Below are 23,454 nucleotides of genomic sequence, written 5' to 3' on the forward strand. Positions count from 1 at the left end.
CTCCTCGAGGGTGGCTGCCACTAGTTCTGTTCTTCGCAGGCATGCCTGGTTGAGGGATCAGAATTTAGCTGAGCATGTTAAGACAAGGATTTTGGATGCTCCTTTACAGTCTGATGTGTTGTTTGGTTCGCCTGTGGAAGCAGTTTTAAAGAAAATGGAGGACAAAGCTAAGTCTATGCAAACTGTTAAAGATTTTTGCAGGTGCAGCCTCCAAGTTTAGTAGAAATTGGCCTACTAAGGGATGGACATATCCTGCTTATGATTCCCAGTCTAGGGGTAGGTCTAGACGTGGTAGGGGCAGAGCTCAAGGTTCTTTTAGGCCTAGAACAGGGAGTTCACCTGCTCCGACTTCTGGTGAGGGCAGGGGTCAGTCCTTTCGTAAACAGACCCAATGACCTGCCTTTTCAGCTGCCAGTAGATTCTCGTCTGGCAGCTCCTTTGGGAGGAAGACTGTCTCTTTTCAAAGAAAATTGGGATTTAATTACTCAAGACAAATGGGTGTTGGATATCATTCACCACGGTTACAGGTTTTATTTCCATACATTGCCCGCTTTCAAAGGCATGCCAGACGTTCCTCCTCCACAAAGGAAAGAGGCTCACAAGCAAATTTCTCTGTTACTCCAAATAGGGGCCATTCAGCCAGTCCCTGTATCAGAAAGGGGCCTAGGATTTTATTCTCGCCTGTTCCTAGTACCAAAGAAGGGGAACACGTGGAGACCAATTTTGGATTTATCTATCCTCAACACTTATCTGGACATTCCCAAGTTCAAGATGTTGACGCTACAACAGCTTTTACCTCTGCTGGGCAAAGATCACTGGATGGTAACTTTAGATCTCAAGGAAGCTTACCTTCATGTGCCTATAAGACTGAGTTGCAGGAAGTATCTGCGTTTCGAGCTGGAAATTCTCATTATCAGTTCTCTGCATTGCCCTTTGGCTTATCTACTGCGCCCAGAGTATTCACAAAGGTTCTGGCTCCAGTGATAGCTTACTTCAGGCTACAAGGAATTCAAATCTATCCTTACTTGGACGACTGCCTGATTCTGGCTCAAGAAAAGAAAGACCTTCTACAGCATCTGGAATATGTTATAGCAGTGCTAAGATGCCTAGGGTATTCTGTGAACGAAATAAAGTCCAGTCTAGTACCCTCTCAAGACATGTGCTTTCTGGGTGTGAGACTGAATACAGCAGCCCAGATGGCCTTTTAACCCCGGACAAACAAAAGAGTCTATCCCTTTACTTCCATCAACTATCTCATCAGTCCGTGCTGACTGCAAGGACAGTCCTTCAAGCATTAGGGTTCATGGCATCTTGTATTCTGGTGCTTCCCAATGCCAAACTGCATATGAGGAAGCTGCAATGGTATCTCAAAAATGTATGGACACAGCACTGCCAGGATTTAGACACTGTCATTCAAATAATACCTTGCCTTCAAAAAGAATTTTTGTGGTGGGCTCAGGAATGTCACCTAAACAAGGGACTCTCTGTGACCCGGCCAGAGGCGAGTCAGATTTTAACGACAGATGCCTCGGACATTGCTTGGGGAGCTCATCTAAATGGAAAGTGGATTCAGCCCCCTGCTATAAAACACGCTAAACACGCGTTTTCCAGCTTGTACCAACTCAGCACAGATCCTCGTGGTGGCCTGCAGGGTGATCCAAGCAGCAGAGAGCTAAAAGAGTGACTTTCTACCAGATATAAGTATTTTTTGTGGCTTTCCCACTGTTATTTAAGCTAGCAACTGCATTTCGCCTGTTTTATTGCTACTTTAAGTGATTTCTGCATTTTACACTGTTTATTGCACTTTAAGTTACTAATTGTTGCAAATTGTTTCTGTAGGCTACACACTAAAGTGCGCTAGCCGATTTACAGCAATTACTGTCTGCGTTTTTCCTTGTCTCTGTAATAAAACAAAAAAAATCTCTTGTTTTCCCGCCTTACTGAACTAGAGTAGTCCAGTTTCAGAGTTGCTGATCCCTGGGCTTTGTTTTTAGTTCCTGTTACTGATCCATTGCCTTATTAGGAAGGAGGGAAGTTTCTTTGCTTACCAGTGGGAGTGGGAGGCACTGAGCGGCCTTTTTGTCTGATTTGGTGAAGTTTCAGCCAGAAACTAGTAGTCCATTGGTCGTTTTGGGCCAATTCCTAGCTCCCTTCAGCCCCCTGCTATAAAACACGCTAAACGCGCGTAAGCGCGATTTAGCACGGAGTTACCACTGTTGCACACAAGAGCAGCGGCGGTTAAACAAGGTTAAACTATTTGGGCCATCTAAATTCCACTCTTCCAATTTTCCCTTAAAACTACCTTCCTCGAGCTGTACTGCTGATCTAACCAGCATATCCTATAACTGAAAAGTTCATCTCTACTTGATTCCCAAGTAGACTATTCTCTATCTGTAAAGCCTAGCACTTACTCCTACAGTACTTGCACCTTGATAAAGCACTCTTATTATAGATAGTACCCCACCAGCCTAAAACCCACTTCCCCGGAGTCCTTTGAAAGTCTCTTTATCTACTACTTCTAGTATGTCGAGGGATCAGTTGCTAGTGTCCTCTCCAGCTCAACTGGTGAACCTGGGAATATTGAGGCAATGTTACAACTGCCTCATGTACACAGACAATCCTCTCCTTCTCCCACAAAACACAAATACATGCGAGATGCAACTATACGGCCAAACTGGAGGCTGAGCTCTCTCAACATAGGACTGGCAAGACCAGACAGGAGGAGAAGGTAACCACACACAATACATACCCAGTCACACATGGTACCATCACAACTTCAAATCATACACATACTCACACAAAGACATACTCGAGGCTCTGATCAAAAATTTACCAAAACAGCAGAGGCCACCAAAGCAGACACCCAAACAACTACCACCTCACGACCCAACACATGCAACACATAGACCACACAGTCAGAGTGTCAAACAGTCACAGCCCTTAAGGCCAAACAAAATGCCAGACACACTTGTCATTGGTGATTCCATAGTCAGACACACTGACGTCCCGCTCACCAGACTGAGTAAAGAGAAGGTCACAGTAAGCTGCCTGTCAGGCGCTAGAATCCGCCACATAACGCAAGCACTCAGGTCTCTCAACAGCAGGTACAAGTACGACTCAGTCATTGTCCACGCTGGTGTCAACGACCTGAGACGCACCTCCTTGGACTACATGAAAAGGGACATCGAGGAGCTCTCTGATTATGTAGCCCAGGCAGGTATGACCCTGACCTTGAGCAGTATCCTACCTTCACCTAGAATGATGCCACAATACAGTGATAAGATGATCAGCTTTAATAATTGGCTTAAATTCTGGTGTCATTCAAAGGGGATCCAATGTCTGTCTGCCTGGGATGACATGCTGGACAAGCCACGCTGCTTCGCAAGGGACGGCTTGCACCTGTCACCCCTGGGCTTCGGATATTGGCAAAGGCTCTTGCCACCCCCATAGTGCCTTTTTAGGCAAGGCTCAAATTCTAAACCTACCACCCTAGAACACCAAAAGGAAAAAACTAAGGGTAATGCTGCTCAATGCCAGAAGTCTCAATCTCAAGATGCACGACTCGAGGCCCTTCTCAATATGGAGAACATCGATGTCTGTGCTGTGACAGAAACCTGGTTCAAGGCTCCTGAGAGCACCCCAGCACTAACAGGTTTCACCTCATATCATGCGTTCCGCCCCAAAATCCGGACAACACCAAGAAAGGAGGGGGGTGTCCATATTCATAAAGGACACCCACACCTCAAGGTTGGTGGCAACGCATGATGCATCGGAGACCATCCAGGTGCAATTAACCATAGGCAAGACTGCTCTGCAATTTGTAGCATGTTACAGGCCACCCTCTCAAACTCAGGAACCTCACATGGCCTTCCTGAAAACATTGGAGGGGATAAATGCATCTCCAAACACCATCATACTAGGTGACTTTAACTACCCTAATATAGACTGGGAACACTACTCAAGCCCGAACACTCTAACCCAAAGATTCCTGGAGTTCATAAACTCAAATGCCATGGAACAACTAGTCACCATCCCCACAAGAGGAGAAAACATACTTGATCTCATCATCACGAACATGGGATCAAAATGTTCAACACCGGAAGTATACCCCTCACTGGTGAGATCAGATCATAAACTAATCTCGCTGGAGGTCCTCATCCCGCCCCAACCTGAAACAAAAAGACCACAGTGAAAAACTTCTCAAAAGCCAATTTCACACTTCTAAAAACTAGTGTGGTCTCCTTTAAGGCCCCTGAGCCAGTGGTAAACATTACTCAAACCGCTGAATCACTTACAAATGCCTTCTACCAGCACCTACAGGACTGCATGGATCAGGCAATCCCAAACAAAACTAAGACTCTCTGTACCAAAGGCAAGCGTCCAGTCTGGTGGACCCCAGCCATAAACAAGCTCTACAACAAAAGGAGGAAGCTACTACAAGATAGAGCAAAATCCTTGAAAGGTAAGACACCTTTGATCATTATAAGTAAAAACTAAGAGCTCTCATAAAATCATCCAAGGCAAATTTTGAGAGAAAAATCGCCAAGGACTCTAAAGAGAATCATAAGGCCTTCTTTAGCTATGTTAGAAACCTAGGAGGAAACTCCCAGATATGCTCAGAATTAGTTCAAAATGATGTGAAAATTACTGAACCTACACACATTGCCAACATACTGGCTGACAGGTTCAGTGCAAACTTCTCCCTCACCCCAAAAGGAGAGATATCTATTCCAGAGGATTGTAGCCCCCAAACATCTCCAACGCCCAGGTGAGAACTGCCCTCACTAAGGCAAAAAACACAGCATCCATGGGACCGGATGGTGTCCCCGGCTGTGTGCTTCATGAACTCAATGAGGAATTAAACCCACAGTTAGGACAGCTGTTTAATCTTAGCCTCACCTCAGGATACGTGCACTCCAAGGAGTGGCGACGGCGACTGTGGTCCCACTTCATAAGGGCGGTGCCTCCACAGACCCTGGAAATTACCGCCCATTAGCTTGACAAGCCTTATCTGCAAAGACATGGAGAGGATCATAATGGAACTCATAAATAAAGACTTTGGGTACTTGCAGACTTTGGATCCAACTCAGTTTGGCTTTGTCAAAGGCAGATCCTGCCTCTTAAACTTGGTTGACTTTTTCGAGACAGTCACCAAGGCCATTGATGAGGGAAAGGCAGTCCATACAGCCTACCTCGACCTGGCAAAGGCCTTCGACACAATACCCCACTCAGGTATCATCGAAAAACTCATCAGCTTGAATGTAAACCCATACATCACCAGATGGGTTGCAAACTGGCTAAGTGACAGAACCCACAGGGTCAGAGTTGCTGGAGCCATGTCAGACTCAAAGCCTGTCACAAGTGGTGTCCCACAGGGCTCAGTCCTGGGTCCACTCTTGTTCGGCATCTACTTTTCTGAAGTACAAGCAAACACAGGAGGGTTATGGCTGACAAAGTTTGCAGATGACTGCAAACTGGGCCATAGTCGAAAACACATCTGACACAGATATCCTCCAGAAGGGCCTCACAGAAATGGATAACTGGTGCCAGAGCCATGGCCTGAAGTTAAACGCCAAAAATGCATAGTCATACCCTTTGGGAAAAACAAGGCTACCCCTAGCTACCATATAGGTGGCAATCCACTGAGCACAGAAAAAGTCATCAGAGATCTGGGGACCCAGGTTGACAGTAGCCTTCGCTTTGACACTCATGTTGCTAAAGTAGTTAGGAAAACCTTCTATATCACCCACCTGATCATGAAGGGATTCACATCTAGATCAAGGGAGGTCATCGTCCCCTGTACTCATCACTTATTAGACCTATGATTGAGTACAATGCCCGCTCGAATGTATCTGACCAGACACCTGCTGCAGCTTGAAAGGCCCCAAAAGTTCCTCACCAAAAGGATAAAGGGTCTCAAAAATATGTCTTATGCTGCCCGACTGAAAGAACTCCAGCTCTATTCAGTCTCATACCGCTTGCTCAGAGGTGACCTGTGCCTGACATATAAGGCCATGTCAAACCCAGATTTGATGAATATGCTTCACCTCAAAAATCTAGATCCCTCAGAACCACAAGGGCGGAGACTTAAACCTTGACACGGTTATAAATAGAACGTGCTGGAGGGACAGATTCATCACCCAGAGACTCCCTATGCTGTGGAACAAAATCCCGGTACATGTGAGGCAGAGCACCTCTCTGGTCTTGTTCAAGAGGAATCTTGACCAATGGATGGGAGATTGCAGATATACCCCAGGGATTACTTCAGCGTCACTGCTTGACAGAGGCACAGCAAAATGATAGGCATAGTTTTTATTCAAACTAAAGGGGTGGCGAAAGCCACATAACTATGGGCTAGGCTTATAAATGCCCTTGGGCAGATAGCCTAGTATGAACCTATGAACCTATGAACCTAAGACAAGTGGCCTGCCAGACTACAGCATCTACATATCAACATGAAGGAGATGTTAGCAGTCCAGTTTGCATTAATGGCTTTCAAGGAGTTACTTCTTCCAGGGCAGGTGTTGATTCTAACAGACAACACAACTGTCATGTGGTACATCAACAAACAAGGGGGAACACATTCTTATCCTCTATGCAGGCAAGCAATGATTTTATGGGAGACTGCGCTCAGCTTGCAACTAACTCTTCAGGCAAGGTTTCTGCCGGGAGCACAGAACTCCTTAGCAGATGTGTTAAGCAGACAAATCATGGATCCCCACAGTGGAAACTGGATCTTCATGTATTTCAGAAATTGACAGTGTCATGGGGAACTCCAGACATAGATCTGTTCGCTTCTCCACTAAACCACCAGCTGCCAAAGTTTTGCACAAAGGGGTTTCATCACACAGCTTGGAAAGTGGATGCTCTTTCTTTCAGTTGGAAAAATCTTCATGTGTATGCCTTTCCACCTCTGCCTCTTCTTCCAAAGGTGCTCTTAAAGGTCAGACAAGACAAGCCAAGGATGATTTTAATAGCTCCAGATTGGCCTCGGCAACACTGGTACCCACTACTAAGGAGTCTGGTAAGGAAGCCTCCATGGCCCTTACCTTTGATTCCACATCTGTTGTCTCAGAAGGACGGTCATCTGCTCAATGTCAAGCTTCACTCTCTTCATCTAACAGCCTGGCATATTCTGTGTTGAAACACAGCAGGTCTCAACTTCCTCAACAAGTTTTAAATGTGATTATGGAAGCTAGAAGACCTAGTACAAGGAAAGTGTACGAGAAAAATGGAAGAGGTTTTATTTTGGAGTACAGCAAAGAATTTGGAGATTTCTGAGCCTAATTTGAGTGTGGCTCTTCAATATCTTACTGAGTTATTGGACAAAGGTTTGTCCTTCTCTTCCATTAAGATTCATGCTGCAGCAATTTCAGCTCACTATGATTGTGACCCACCATTGTTTTCGCATCCTTTGTTCAAGCAGTTTCTTAGAGGGGCAAAGAATATAAGACCCCCACGTAGAGCTCCTACTCCTGCTTGGGATCTCAATTTTGTGTTGGAAAAACTTACTCTACAACCTTTTGAGCCTGCGGCTACTGCCGAATTGAAATACTTGTCATGGAAGACTGCTTTTCTGTTGGCTATTACTTCTGCAAGAAGGGTGTCTGAGTTGCAGGCCCTTATGGCAGTAGAGCCCTTTTTGATTTTCCATAAGGATAGGGTATCATTACGTACTAATCCTTCCTTTATGCCTAAAGTGATTTCTAGTGTGGCTTTAAACCAAACTATTCATTTGCCTACTTTTTATGCAGATCCCCAAAATAAAGGGGAAAAGATTTTGCACACTTTAGATGTACACAGGCAATTGCGTTATTATTTAAGCAGGACTAAGGATTTTAGGCAGTCTCAGCAGTTGTTTGTTTCTTTTGCTTTGAGTACGCAGGGCAAGCCTGTGTCAAAACAAACTATTTCTCGGTGGATTGGGTTTTGCATTGCATTTTGTTATTCCCATCATGGCAAGGAGATTCCAGCTGGGATTAGGCCTCATTCCACTAGGGCTACTGCCACTTCAACAGCATTTCTAAGGGGGGTGGCAACTAAGGATATTTTGGAGGCAGCTACTTGGAGTTCAGTGCATACTTTCTCTAAGCATTATCACCTTCCTCTCTACTCTAAGTCTAGGGCTGGTTTTGCCACAGCTATTTTGCAAGGCATGTTGTCAGCCCCTGCTTCTTTATGATTTGCCAGCCTCCCTTACCTCTGCTTTGGGATTCTACCCAATAGTTAGGACTGCAGCAATGTGGAATGAAGAACATAGTACAGTTTTGTACCTACCATAAATGTAGATGTTCGAGGATCCACATTGCTGCAGTCCAATTTACCCTCCCTCCTTCCCTCTGTGTTTAGGGGTGGTTGTGTAGGTGAGGTTATATGCTGATAATTTTGTATATATTGTACATATTTTTGGTGCAGGTATATTGGGCCTTGTCTTTTTAGGGTCTTCTGACATCTGGGGCAAGAAAAGACTGAGGATATGACGTCGGTCATGCGCATTAGTACCCTGACGTTCTGACGTCAGTCTAATGCGCCCTGACCGACGTCAGCCATATACTTTGGTATTCGGGCCGACTGGACAGCGGACTACCCAATAGTTAGGACTGCAGCAATGTGGATCCTCGAACATCTACATTTATGGTAGGTACAAAACTGTACTTTTTCCTCAACACAATTAATTTTAAATATTTTATTTTAAACACTAATTTTAAATACTGAAAGCTATTTTCTTGTACAATTCATACCCACATTTTGTCTTAGTTAATATTATTTATTAGTGAAATTAATTAATTAACTTATACACATATTTATTATAATTTATTAATTTATGTATTTTATAAAAAAATATATTTATAGTATACAGATATGAATATCAACAAATGTATTAGCAGGAGTTGAATACTTACACACAATTTTGCACATTATTTCCCTATATTACATTCACACTTATATTAATTTCTTATATTTATATAGTATAGCAATTTTTATAGATTTTATATTTATATTTATTTTTTATAATGAATTTTTTAACACTAATTTTTTAACATTAAATATTCACAAACAATATATAAATTTACTGTTGGTTTTCAACAACAGAGCTTTTAATGAATTTTCGATTTTATTTATGGAATTTTGCAACCATTAGTGATTTGTATAGTATGAACTGTTTTGTAAATTTAAATGTTGCATATTTCGTCTATTTAAAACCTTTGTTGTCACAAAGGACATATACAGTATAAGTATAGACGAGGCAATGCTGTGTGTGATAGCATATAACATTTATAATATTTATTTGATTTTAAGTTTCACTGATTAAATTCATTTGTTGATTTAAAATATTGGCACAGTACAACTTTAAGCAAAAAGGAAATGTTTATACAGTTTCGCGCCAAAAAGGTTATTTAAAATGACGTAATATCAAAATGAATGAGTTCTGATGAAGCCTACAATTGATAGGTGAAAGCGCTTAAGTCTTGATATATGTATTTTTTATTTCTGGTTGTTTCAATAAACATCTGGCTGTAGCCGTCATTTACTGTGTTTCCTCATTCAGTTGCTTGAGAAGATAGCACAGTAACTTTATTTTACCGGTTTTTTTTTCCTCGCAACACTTGGATTCTGTAGTTGTTATGGAGGGGAAAACAGTGGAGCCGTCAACAGCGAATGACGATACACCTAATAGAACCGATGAAAGAACCGTAACCGGTGAGCTTGCGGAATTAAGAGGTGAATTGAAACAACTTTCACACACTTTGTCCACTTTTATTTTGAAAGTGGAGCAAGATTTTAAAAGCTTTAGTGCCGGTTGTGTGCGCAATCCGCACATAGACATTGTGAATAGTAGAGATGTTAGCAAAGTCTCCAGGGAGCAGAAAACAGCGAATGCCAAAGACACAGCAAGGTCAGGTCATCCCAATTTCAGAGGTAACCATGACCACATTTTAAACGGCAATGCTAGTGTCCATTCCAGTATTGGATTACAGTCTGCAGAACCTGGAGCGACGCATAAGCGTAAACCTATGAACACATCAACTGGCCAGCTTAATTCTACTTCTGAAAGTTTCTCAGAAGGAATCTTTTCTACACAGCGTAAAGCTATTTCGGTGGATAGTACTGATATCGATTTACCAGCTGGACAGGTTGCAAATTCCAATGCAGAGGGAGACCGATTGGACTCAACAGGTTTTACATTCGACTTCTCCATTTACGATTTTGAAGAGGATGAAGATTACATGTTTCGTACAGGGACAAAGCATAAGCGTGTTAAGCCGGTAAAAACCTACGCTCACACAGTAGGTTCAACTTTGGCTAACAAAGGTACTGAAATTAAATCAAATACTTATAAAAAAACAAAGGAGGACATCAGCAATTGCTATAACTTGAACAATTTTATAAGTAGTGACTGTAATTATGACAATTTTAATAAGGGGGAGGATGGGTTCCCCAATAGAAAAGCTGTCAGTGATTTAGGCTTAAAAGATAAAATTTATAAAATGGGAAATTTAATGTGCAAATTAGACAATATTAAAATTGAGAATGCCTATTTACATAAATGTGTAACTTTAAAGGTAGTCCCAATGGGTCTACGTTTCTTTAAATTACCTTTGGGTATTGACATCAATGATGCTATTATAAAGGATTTTAATGAATTGTTTGTTGAGTGTGGTTTTAAGTACATGAAAATGTTAATTAAGTACAATGACGAACAACTATTGGAACTTATTAGGGAGGTTGAAAAACTGAACTTGGAGATAGAAAGTGATTTATTGTTTGATCAATGGAACAACTTATATCGGAAACAATTCACGATAGTTGAAAAGAAATCTAAAGTAGTTCATGAAAGAAAATGCAAGAAAATTAACAGAGACTTGATGCAGTATAAAGACAATAGAGTGTATAGATGGAACAATGAAGGGGGTAATAAAACCTACAAGCATACCTTTTATGATGATCAATTTTATAGAAATGAGGGTGGAAACAGAGGGGAAGGGGAACCACATTTAGAAGAAGGATATAACGAAGTTTATGATGACCAGGAATGGCATAAACAAAATTTTCAGAGGAATTGGAATCCCCAATATTGGAAAAAAGTGGGATTCAGGACAGGGAACTACAACCGTGGTCAGAATCAGCAACAAATGAAATACAAGGGGATGAAATGGAATTGATTTTAGATACTATTAATAATGGGAACTGTGACATTGAAGAAATCGTTACAGAGATGGACAGTGGGACACACAAGTTTAATGAGTTTAAAATTTACAATTTTACAAATTTTAACGTTGATGAGGTCCATCACAAACTACTATCGAAAGGAATGAAGTTTATTCCTACCCCAAAATACGACTTGGTTGATCATTTGATAGAAACCAAATTATATACACGTAAACTTAATTTATCTGTTATGTTTCAAAATAAAAATAAAAATAAGATAATACAAGGATTAGATGGAGGAGACACCTTGTTAAAAAGTAAAAGTGTATTTGTTCCATATATGAACCCCATGATTGAGCTGTTTGAAAAACAGGTACATAGGGACCTTTATAAGTTTGCTGATACAGCGAAGAAATTCAAAATTAAGGACAATTTGTCCAAAGATGAAAGGGTAGAGTTAAGTAATTTGAGAAACAACAACAACATACGTATTATGAAGCCGGACAAGGGAGGGGGGATTGTTATTTATGACCAAATGGAATATACTTCAAGGTTAAACACTATACTTACTGAAACAGGCAATTACGCAATGGTTTCTTTGAATGAAATCAATATTGCCTATCAGAGGATTAATTCCTATTTAGAGGAATTTTGGATTGATAACCGTATTAATAATGATATATATAATTATTTAAAGGTGCAGTACCCTAAATTGGCGGTACTGGTGGGCATCCCTAAAATTCATAAAGATCCAGTCAATCCCCCCTTTAGGCCTATAGTGTCTGGTAGTACGTCAAAAACCTTTCCATTAGGCAAGGCGGTTGACGTTTGGCTCAAGGATATTTACTTGGGTATACCCCATTTATTAAAAGACTCATGGGACTTCTTAAGAAAATTTCCCATTCAAACTGATACAAGTAATCTTTACTATGTGACTATAGATGTCATAGATCTATTCTCCTGTATTCCCAATAAAGAAGGTTTGGAGATGTTTTGCGAAAGAATTAGGAAACATACCAACCTTGACTGGGATAAAACTTGTTTGATTATGGATTGTATGTCACTTGTTTTGGAGAATAATTTTATATTATTCGAAGGAGAATATTTCAAACAATGTAAGGGGGTGGCAATGGGTTCTGCAAGTGCCCCCATTTTTGCCAACCTTGTAATGTTACATTGGGAAGAAGAAATCCTATTTAAAAGTGTATTTTTTACGCACATTTTTCATTACACCAGGTTTCTGGACGATATTTATATCTTATGGAAAGGCAATATTAACGAACTTAATGAATTCATATATTTTATTAACAATAGCAGTGATTTTTTGAAATTCACTTACACTATTAGCAATGATGGTTTACCGTATCTTGATACTATTGTGTCCCACGATGAGGAAGGTTTCAAATCTAATATTTACAGGAAGAATACTTTCTCGAATGATTATTTACAATATGATAGTAACCACCCTAGGAAGATGTTGCGTAATATTTTTAAGGGTCAATTAATCAGAGCGGCTAGAATGACATCTAGATATGATGACATGATAGCTGAGGTTGAGCATATAACTAATATGTTTATAGAGAGGAAATACAACAAAAAGATGTTGCATGATGTCAAACAGTATGTTATATCTCAGAGGGAAACTAGATATCAATCAATTCTAGGAGTCAGCCCTTCGACTGATTATGAGGTTGATTCCAACTTAACAAGCAAATATAAAATGGCTTGTATTTTACCCTATACTCCTTTTGTTAACATAGTCAAGGAAATATTGGTGAAACATTGGGGCATTTTCCAAGTGAACCCTGAATTATCTAGAATATTAGGGGACAAACCACTTATTGTGTATAAGGTGTCACACAATTTGAAAAAAATTTTAGAAATAGGTAATTCAATTAATTCTAGAAGTGGAGAATGTGGAGCAATAACCTCCACCAAAAGATGTGGAAATTGCAACCAATGTAGATTCATTATGGGTCACATGGAATTAATTTTAGACAACAGTAACAGGACAGTAATTAGACTTGCCAAGGGCAACTGCAACACAGCTTATGTTGTCTATATTGCTAAATGTGTTGAATGTCCAGCTTACTATGTGGGCAAAACTGAGAGGGCTTTCAAAAGAAGAATCTACGACCATTCATACTGTATCAGAAGGAAAGATATAAATAATGCTTTGTACAGACATGTAGAAAGTAATGGTGACCAACATAGTTTCAAATTTGGCATTTTAGAACATATCAAACCAGATCCCAAAGGGGGCAATATTAAGGATGTATTAAGCTACAAAGAGATATGGTGGCAGCTATATACTGATGCTGCTACATCACCAGGACTGAATGACACTATTGCCGTAAAACCCTTGTTGACTAGATAATGTGACATATGTAGTTTTCCTCAACACAATTAATTTTAAATATTTTATTTTAAACACTAATTTTAAATACTGAAAGCTATTTTCTTGTACAATTCATACCCACATTTTGTCTTAGTTAATATTATTTATTAGTGAAATGAATTAATTAACTTATACACATATTTATTATAATGTATTAATTTATGTATTTTATAAAAAAATATATTTATAGTATACAGATATGAATATCAACAAGTGTATTAGCAGGAGTTGAATACTTACACACAATTTTGCACATTATTTCCCTATATTACATTCACACTTATATTAATTTCATATATTTATATAGTATAGCAATTTTTATAGATTTTATATTTATATTTATTTTTTATAATGAATTTTTTAACACTAATTTTTTAACATTAAATATTCACAAACAATATATAAATTTACTGTTGGTTTTCAACAACAGAGCTTTTAATGAATTTTCGATTTTATTTATGGAATTTTGCAACCATTAGTGATTTGTATAGTATATGAACTGTTTTGTAAATTTAAATGTTGCATATTTCGTCTATTTAAAACCTTTGTTGTCACAAAGGACATATACAGTATAAGTACAGACGAGGTAATGCTGTGTGTGATAGCATATAACATTTATAATATTTATTTGATTTTAAGTTTCACTGATTAAATTCATTTGTTGATTTAAAATATTGGCACAGTACAACTTTAAGCAAAAAGGAAATGTTTGTACAGTTTCGCGCCAAAAAGGTTATTTAAAATGACGTAATATCAAAATGAATGAGTTCTGATGAAGCCTACAATTGATAGGTGAAAGCGCTTAACTCTTGATATATGTATTTTTTATTTCTGGTTGTTTCAATAAACGTCTGGCTGTAGCCGTCATTTACTGTGTTTCCTCATTCAGTTGCTTGAGAAGATAGCACAGTAACTTTATTTTACCGTTTTTTTTTTTTTTCCTCGCAACACTTGGATTCTGTAGATGGGGTAAGAAGGTATACACTTCTGCTACTTTTGCCATGAGGGCTTTAAATTGCCAGTTTCATATGTTAGTTTGAGCAGCATGTTATGTGGCTACTTAAACAGAAAATGTTGATTCCTGACTGTACTGAACACAAAGAATTGCAGGATTTAATGCATTCTGCAGAACAAGTTGGTAAACATAATTTGCAGTGTGGTTTTGATGCTTTAGAAGCATCTTGTAGGGCTGCTATCACTGGTTCTGTAATTAAAAGGCATGCTTGGCTTAAGGAACAAAACTTGCCAGATCATGTAAAAGCTAAATTACTGGATGCTTCCTTGAACCAAGACCGCCTTTTTGGCAACAAAGCGGAAGTAGTACTCAAAAGGATGGAGGAAAAAGCTAAATCTGTTCAAACTGTTAAAAGATTTCCTACAAGTGCAGCCTCCCAGATTCAGTAGGCATTGGCCTTCAAAGAACTGGTCCTTTCCAGTCCCTTCTAGGCCTTCTCAGACCAAACCCAGGAACAGCAGGCCACCTAGGCTACAGTCTCAGGCTATGCACAGACCTAAACAGTGGGGGGCTCCCACTTCCAAAGCAGGGAGTAGTAAGCCATCCCCTACAGAAAAATGGCACAATGACTTAACCTTAACCCTTCCAAGCCCTTCTCAACTACCTGCTCCCTTAGGAGGAAAAAATCTCCCTGCATGCAAAAAACTGGGAACTCATTACCCAGGACAAATGGGTTTTGAACAGTTTCCCAAGAATACAGATTCCAGTTCCACACACTACCAACCAGAAATGGTTGGCCAGACCTACCCCCAAATCAGTGGGTGGAGGCCCAACAGCAAGTTCTCTCTCTTCTCAATATCAGAGCTATTCAACCTGTCCCAGCAGAACAAAGGGGACAAGGTTTTTATTCAAGACTTTTTCCTGGTACCCAGAAAAGACAACTCCTGGAGTTCTATCCTGGACCTCTCTATTCTCAACATCTTTCTGGTAGTTCCAAAATTCAAAATGCTAAAACTGCAACAGCTTCTTCCCATGCTAACCAAGGATGCCTGGCTGGCAGCTCTAGACTTAAAGAAAGCTTACCTGCACGTCCCAATAAAGGGGATCTTGCAGGAAATACCTACGCTTCAGGGCAGGCTCCAAGCACTATCACTTGTCTGCACTTCCTTTGGCTTATCAACTATGCCTAGGGTATTCACAAAGTGTCTCGCTCCAGCCATTGCATTTTGCAGGCAGAGAAATATTCAGATTTACCCATACTTGGACGATTGTCTTATTCAGGCAGAAAGACAGGACTTGCTATTACAGCACCTGGCATTCGTAAAGAAACTTCTAACCTCTCTGGGGTACACTGTCAACGAAAATAAATCTCACCTAGTACCCTGCCAACAGATTGTATTCCTGGGAGCAAACTTGAACACAGCTTCCCAGATGGCATTCCTCACTCCGGAGAAACAAGTTTATTTGGCAACCTACTTCAAACTATTGACCACAAAACCCCAGCTATCTGCAAGGAAAATACTGTAAGTCCTGGGGTTCATGGCCTCTTACATTTTACTAATTCCATATGCAAGACTGCATATGAGAAACTCCAGTGGTATCTAAGTCAACATTCTCAGGACCTGGAAACAATGATTTCTATTATTCCTTGTATGAAGACAGAGTTCCTTTGGTGGGCAGAGGCCTGCTACCACAGCAAGAGACTCCCTTTCACTCTACCCCCTGCCACCCAAACCCTAACAGACGCATCAGACTATGCATGGGGGGCACACATGGCAAGGCAGTGCATTCAGGGCAGATGGAACCCGAGACAGATGCACCTGCATATCAATCAAAAAGAAATGTTAGCTGTACAGAATGCTCCGACAGCCTTCAAAGACCGTATTCTTACAGGATAACTATTGGTAAAGACAGACAACACCACAATTATGTGGTACATAAACAAGCACGGGGAACCCACTCGTACCCTCTCTGTAGACTAGCCATGGCTCTGTGGAACACAGCCTTGAGCTACCAAGTACACCTGCAAGCTCAATTACTGCCAGACAAACTAAATTCACTGGCAGACGACCTAAGCAGAAATCTCATGGACCCACAAGAATGGAAACTAGAACCCAAAATATTCAACCTCTTGAGGAACAAATGGGAGACTCCAGAGGTAGACCTGTTTGCCTCCCCTCAAAACTACCGATTGCACAAGTTCTGCACAAGAACTCCCCACAGCCAAGCTTGGAAAGTGGATGCCCTGTCCTTCAACTGGGAAAGCCTCTCAGTTTATGCCTTTCCCCTCTGCCTCTCCTCTCGAAGGTTCTACTAAAGATCAAACAGTATAAGCCAAGGACAATACTGATTGTACCAGACTGGCCACGCCAGCACTGGTACCCCCTCTTGCGCAGTATGACACTGCTACAATCATGGCACCTGCTTCGGACCCTTTCCCTGCTGTTCCAGCAGGCGGGCCAGATTCTGCACCCTCAGCTTCAAACCCTGAACCTTGCAGCCTGGCTAATTCCTTCAGCTATCTGCTAGCATCCCTCAGTAAGCAGGTACTGGATGTCATTCTGGAGGCAAGGAGGCCTAGTACTAGAAAATCCTATGCTAAAAAGTGGAAAAGAAACTGTTCATGGAGCCTAGCTCAGGGGATGGGCACAGTGCTGCCCAGCTTACCTCATATTCTACAGTACTTAACAGAAATGCTCCACAAGGGCCTATCCTTCTCGTCAATTAAAATTCATGCCTCTGCCATTTCAACACATTATAATACTGAGCCACCCCTCTTCTCTCACCCCTTGCTAAAGCAATTCCTTAGAGGGGCCAAAAATTTAAGACCCCCCCCCCCAGGTGAGCTTACACACTGGGACCTTAACTTTGTATGGGGAAATCTCACTCTTCCCCCTTTTGAGCCAGCTGCTACAGCAGAGTTGAAATGCCTTTCCTGGAAAACAGCCTTCCTTCTAGCCATTACTTCAGCTAGAAGAGTGTCTGAATTACAGACCCTCATGGCAGTGGAACACTTCATTATCTTCCATGCGGACAGAGTTTCTCTCAGGACTAATCCTTCCTTTATGCCCAAAGTGGTGTCTTCTGTGGCCCTAAATCAGTCCATTCATTTGCCTACTTTTTTCCCTAATCCACAAAACAAAGGGGAACGAATACTGCACTCTCTGGACGTGCACATACTACGTAGGCTTAGCCCTGTCCAAATAGAATTGAACAGCTACTAGTTAGCTTTGCTGCAGGGACAAAGGGGAAGGCTATTTCAAAGCAAAGTATTTCCAAATGGATAGCCCATTGCATTCATTTCTACTACAAGCACCATGGAAAACCTACCCCACAGGGAATAAGATCACATTCCACCAGGGCTGCATCTACCTCTGCGGCATTTATGAGACTAGTCCCTACCAGGGACATCCTAGAAGCTGCTACCTGGAGCTCTGTACATACCTTCACCAAACATTTCCACTTGCCTATCTTTTCTAAATCCAGAGCTGGATTTGCCACTGCAGTCCTGCAGAGATTAATAGCTGGCCCTAATGCTCTTTAACTTCCTCCTTCCTTCCTTAACTTTGAGAATCAACCCAAATGTGATGACTGCAACAGTGAAACATGAAGAACATAGTACAGTTGTGTACACTTACCATAAATGTAGATGTTCGAGTGTATTCACTTTTGCAGTCCTGGTTACCCTCCTTCCAGCCCCCCCCCCCCGACTTCTCTTGGCTCTACCTTTCCTTGTTTGGCATATATTATATCATGTGTATTTGCTTTTTGCTGGGGGTGTACCATACCATATAATTGCTTCCTATTGTGGGGGCACCTGACATCTGGGGCAAGAAAAAAACGATGTAATGGTGTCGGCTGCATGTTTTATACCCCTGACGTCAAGGAAGAAGCGACGGCATCTGAAGCAGTAATCTGAAGACTCTGATATTCAGGCAGGCTGAGGGCTATCTGCAGGCAGATAACCCAAATGTGATGACTGCAACAGTGAATACACTCGAACAACTACATTTATGTTAAGTGTACACAACTGTACTTTGATTTAAGCTATGAGCTTGTCTGAATTTTCATGAGATTTATTTTCCTTCCTTAACACTTTAGATTATTGGGTTGCATGACATGTTGTAATGGCTTTACGTGTAGAAATGTAGTTCTCTAACACATTTGTCTGCCATCCCTATTTCCATTTCCCTGCCCGCTCATAATCATTTCACTGACCTCAGGCATCTGTGTGATGCAGTACTATGCTTAAGCATAGTAAAATAAGTTATTCACTGTGTCAACATTGTCATGGTTTAGTTTGAAACATACTCTTGCATGAAACAACAAAGCATAATACTTAGTGCATTAGGCCATGTATTTGACCTACGTTATGACATTAGTCAAGGTGCTGAAGATGGTATTTTAAAGATCTCTTGGATCCTTTACGGCATCATCAGAAGTACTTGTTTTATATATGCTGGAAAATGCCATAATGTAGAGATGTCATTAACTGCCTGAAGGAATACAGCATTTTATTTTTATTTATAGTTGTTACTCTTTCTGGCAGTCTTGGTTTGAGTATTAAAGGTAAGGGTGACTAAGACTAAGAGGTTTCACCTGAAGCCTAAGATATCATTCCCTCAATCCACTAGACATTGTGCAACTCTGTGAATGAATCACTTAAGCAGTTAAGTGCTCCTGGGTCATCCCTGAAAAATTAGCAGTTGTATAGTATTAAATGTTTGATGGCTAGGTGGGTGGGCTGGTACAAGACCCTTTTCAGCCAGTACCTAAGCCATATGGCAAAAAAAAAAAAAAAAAAGAGGAAAGAAAAAGATAAAAGGAACAATTAGTAACTAAGAGGCAAGATTATACTCGAGGCAGAACAATCCAAAGTATACATGATCTAGTAGTAACAGACTAGGCAATTACAGTGTATTTTCTAATGATCCTTTATTTTATTTTCTTGAATTGAATAAGGCAAGTGAAGTTTATGGAATGTTTGAATCTTTCTTAAACAACAAACTGCTTCTTCAAAACACAAAACATTTTATTAGAAGAAGCTGTGTTAACGATACCTCTCAAGTGTACCTCATTACGAGGAACGTACCTCATTTGGGGTCTTAAAAAGTTCTTGTTCCTCGAAGTTCCACATTGAAAGAGTCTGTCACACATTCAGTGTTAGGAATTTTTTTAAGTAAAATCCATGGTAAATAGAAATTAATCATATTAATTCATTAAGGGATCTTCTTTATAAGTAAAACCAGCATATTTTAACCATCCTATGACCTTCCTAGTTAAAGTTGTTAGTAAGCCATTAGTATGTGTTCCACATTTTGCCCATTTGTTCCACATTATGAAGGTGAGTGTTCCTCATTTTGGAGATGGAAGATTGAAAACTATGGTTGGGAGCACATTCTCCATGGCAGAGGCATAGGCTTTTGCATCCCTTTACTTAAAGTCATAATGTCTAGCAGCTGAAGCAGAGCAACAGGTTTGTAAGCTGCAATTCCTGTGGTAGAGTGTTTGATTCTGCCAGCCCTCATTTGTTTACTGTGGTGACCTTGAGCAAGTCCCTTAACCAGACAATGCTTGAGGGCAGCTGCAAGTGTAGTAACTACCTTTATATCTGTTTGAAATTGCACAGAATTGGAGAAGTTACCTACTTTAATAAAATGAATGTAGATAATGTAAATAAAACATTTGCATCCTATTGATATATTTACAACATAGTTTTTAATGGTGTGCTTTGCTCATTATCTTTCTGTCATAAGTGGTTAATATGGTGCTTCGAGCTTTCTCCCATGAATAGGGATTTGTTCATGTTCTGTATATAGTGTAAATATAATGAAATTAAATAAATGTCATGTTTTTGGCAATTATTTTTAGACCAGTTTACCTTCACCTGGATCAACAGGGTGATACTGAACATCATTGTAACATCAAAATGCAGGGTGCGATATGTTATATATTTAGCTCTATATTAAATAAGGAAACTTAGTATGATTGTGTTTGTGTTTAGTTGTAGGCGGATCTTGGAACTTTGCCTTCAGTGTGAAGTTTTATCCTCCCGATCCTGCTCAGTTGACAGAAGATATAACAAGGTAACTACTATTTGTTGATTTAATGATAAGAAATACTTTTTTTTTAGACCTTAAACAGTGTTATACTGTGTTTCATATTTGCAGTTATGACTGTTGGAAACATGAAATTAGTTTTTAAAGGCTCGTGACAAGGGTACAGTTATCCTTGCTGGAAGTTTTATGCTTACTTAAAATGTTTTATTTGTTAGGCTTCTTGGTACATTTCTCAGTAATCAGAATACAGCTTCAACATAGAAGAGACGAGATTTGTAAAGATTTTAAGCATTTAGTGAATGACCAGGTACTCAGAGTTAAAGAAGTCACCTTTGTATATCTTGATACCGATCTGACCAAGTGACTTTATTAACAGTTGTAGTCAAGTCATGTAGTTGGCAGATGGGGCTTGCCAAATCTCACATCCCCATCACATGACCATCATGGGATGCAATGCATAACCCCAGAGCACAAAAACTTCTAGCACAATGAATTGGGCAACAGATGGTATAAAGGGTTGAAGCCCATAAGAAAAATAACCAGAGATCATGTAGAGTTATTAGAGGTATTTCAGAAATGTTATGAAAATTTGTCTAAAGCAGAGAAATGTGGAAATCGAGAAGGAGCAAGAATAGAAATATTTAACCATGCCAAGGTTAGGGGTAGATGAGGCTCAAGAATTAACAGGAGATGAGATAAAAATTGTCATGTACACTCAATCTGTAGGAAAGTACCCAGGAGTGGATGTATTCCTGTGGAAGTTTGGATGTTGGGAGTGAAGAAAGTTATAAAGATCTGGAATGTTTTGTTTTAACAGTATTTTAAAAGGAAAGGACACACCAAAATCCTGTAATAAAGCTGTGGTGGATGTTATACCTAACGATGGTAAAGACCCATCAGATCCAGCTTCATATAGGCCCATTTCAATTCTAAACCATGATTACAAAGTGCTTGTGTATAATACCTAAATGAATGGCAAAGTTGATGTCAGAATTGATAGAGATGGATCAATGTGATTTTGTGGAGGGGAGACAAATATTTGACGACATTAACAGAACAATGACGATCCGGGGGAAGCATAGTGTAAGAAAATACCACTGCTGTTGATGAATCTTGATGCAGAGAAAGCATTTGACAAAGTAAGCTGGGTTTTTATCAGTAGGGTAACAGAATCATTTGTATTCCTTGATGCAATAATAAGGTGAAATTAGGAGGATATGTGGGGGAATGGAGGCAAAAATTAAACTAGGAGAGTTCCCTTCTGACAAGTTGTTTCAGATCAGAGGATACAGGTAGGGTGTTCTGTTTTCCCCCTTTATTTGCTTTATATTTAGAGGCAAATTGCAAAGAAAATAAGGGATTCAGAAATTCTAGGACATAATTGGTGTGATAATCAAGAAAAGTTGGCTTTATCTATAGATGATATTTTGTATATAATAAAATCAGTAAAGGACATGTCAGTGTTGTGGAACATTTTGAGACTGTTTCACGTCTTTTAGAGATATAAAACTAATGAAGATAAAACAAAGGCTATAGCAGTATACCATGTACCCACACATAAAGTGGTCCAGCAATACCCATATTTATGGGGACATGATAAAATGAAGTATTTAGGAGTATGGATTAAAAAGGATTCTGTTGTGGCAGCCAAGGATATGTGGGAAGAGATGAAACAAAGGATAATACAAAAACTGAAACTGGATGCTCATGTTTATGGATAGGAGGATACAAGAAGTGAAAATATTTAGTCCCTTTCGTTTTATATATAGGTCGGGCATGTTTTTATCAGTTAGATAAGACGTTGTGGACAATAATAAAGAGTTGAAGGAATTTATCTTGGAGGGGAAGAGGGCAAGGATCAAGTGGGATAAGTTGATATGTCCAACAGAACAAGGTGATCAGGATTATTTGATTTGAAGGGATATTTTAGAGCTGCACAGTTAAGGCTCATATACATAACACAAGCAGAAAGCTGTAATCCAAAGCAGGTAGGGATGATGTTGAAACAGGGGAAGTTCAAGCAGTGAGAGAGTAAGATTTTAGATGCATGTCCTTAAGGAGAGCAACAGCTATACAGAGTATCATAAAGTAGCAGAAAATATTCTGGAACTAAGCCGACCCAAATGTAGAGAAAGATTTTGCCGAAAGGGATGACTGTAGTTAGGGGTACAGAGTACAGGCAAGAGGGGGTTGGAATTTATTGGAGAAAACTGTCAAAGGAACCAAGGTACTGGGAGCAAATAACCAGAGAGAGAAAGGTAATAGAATGAAAAGAGGCTAAGAAGACATTTGGACTGCAGGTTACAGACTGCCTTCCATATCAGGAATTGATATTAGAGTATAGGCAAAGAGAAAAAGACAGGGGGATCCTAAGTGAAAGACCTGCCCTTGTAGAGTTTTTAGTTGAATATGTAACAGAAGCTGCTGCTGTAAGGGATAATTAGTAGAGCATATAAAGTATTGCACAGTTACTGTAGGAGTCAATCAGAGGAGGGTAGAAAAGATTGGGAAGAGAGACTGGATAAACAATTCACAAGGAAGCAATTGGTGGACTTGTGTAATGCTCCCAAGTATACAACAAAGTCCAGAAGATTTAGGATTTTTGCTTGCAAATGTTTATGTAGGTATTTTTATACCCCAAGCAGACTCGAAAGAAATTTTTCCTCGGTTATATAGCAAATATTGGAGGTGTGATGGGGAAGAAGTAGGCAACTGGGAACATATGTTTTAGGAGTGTAATGAGTTTGCAGACTTCAAAAATTCTATGCAGAATACTCTGTCAGAAATATTAGGTGAGCAAATGGGTGTTAGTAAGGAAATGATTTTTTGAGCTGGGGTACAGGATCTGAGTTGCCTAGACAGATCTACTTTACTTTGTCGAAATCCCATGT

At 40.0% G+C, this 23,454-nt stretch overlaps 1 protein-coding gene across 11 annotated transcripts in view; it reads left to right on the forward strand.

The window, feature by feature from the left end:
* LOC122812836 (protein 4.1-like) overlaps window positions 1-23,454 on the forward strand; it is a gene marked incomplete at its 3' end in the record, with an annotated part of 3,376,257 nt that overhangs the window by 1,555,613 nt on the left and 1,797,190 nt on the right. For all 11 annotated transcript variants that reach the window (XM_044084885.1, XM_044084929.1, XM_044084895.1 and 8 more), the window contains 1 exon segment: window positions 20,509-20,590. In XM_044084885.1, the coding sequence (XP_043940820.1) occupies window positions 20,509-20,590 (82 nt within the window).

This window comes from Protopterus annectens, chromosome 1.part1 (assembly GCF_019279795.1).
Source record: "Protopterus annectens isolate FY-2018-M chromosome 1.part1, PAN1.0, whole genome shotgun sequence".
NCBI classification, from domain to species: domain Eukaryota; kingdom Metazoa; phylum Chordata; order Ceratodontiformes; family Protopteridae; genus Protopterus; species Protopterus annectens.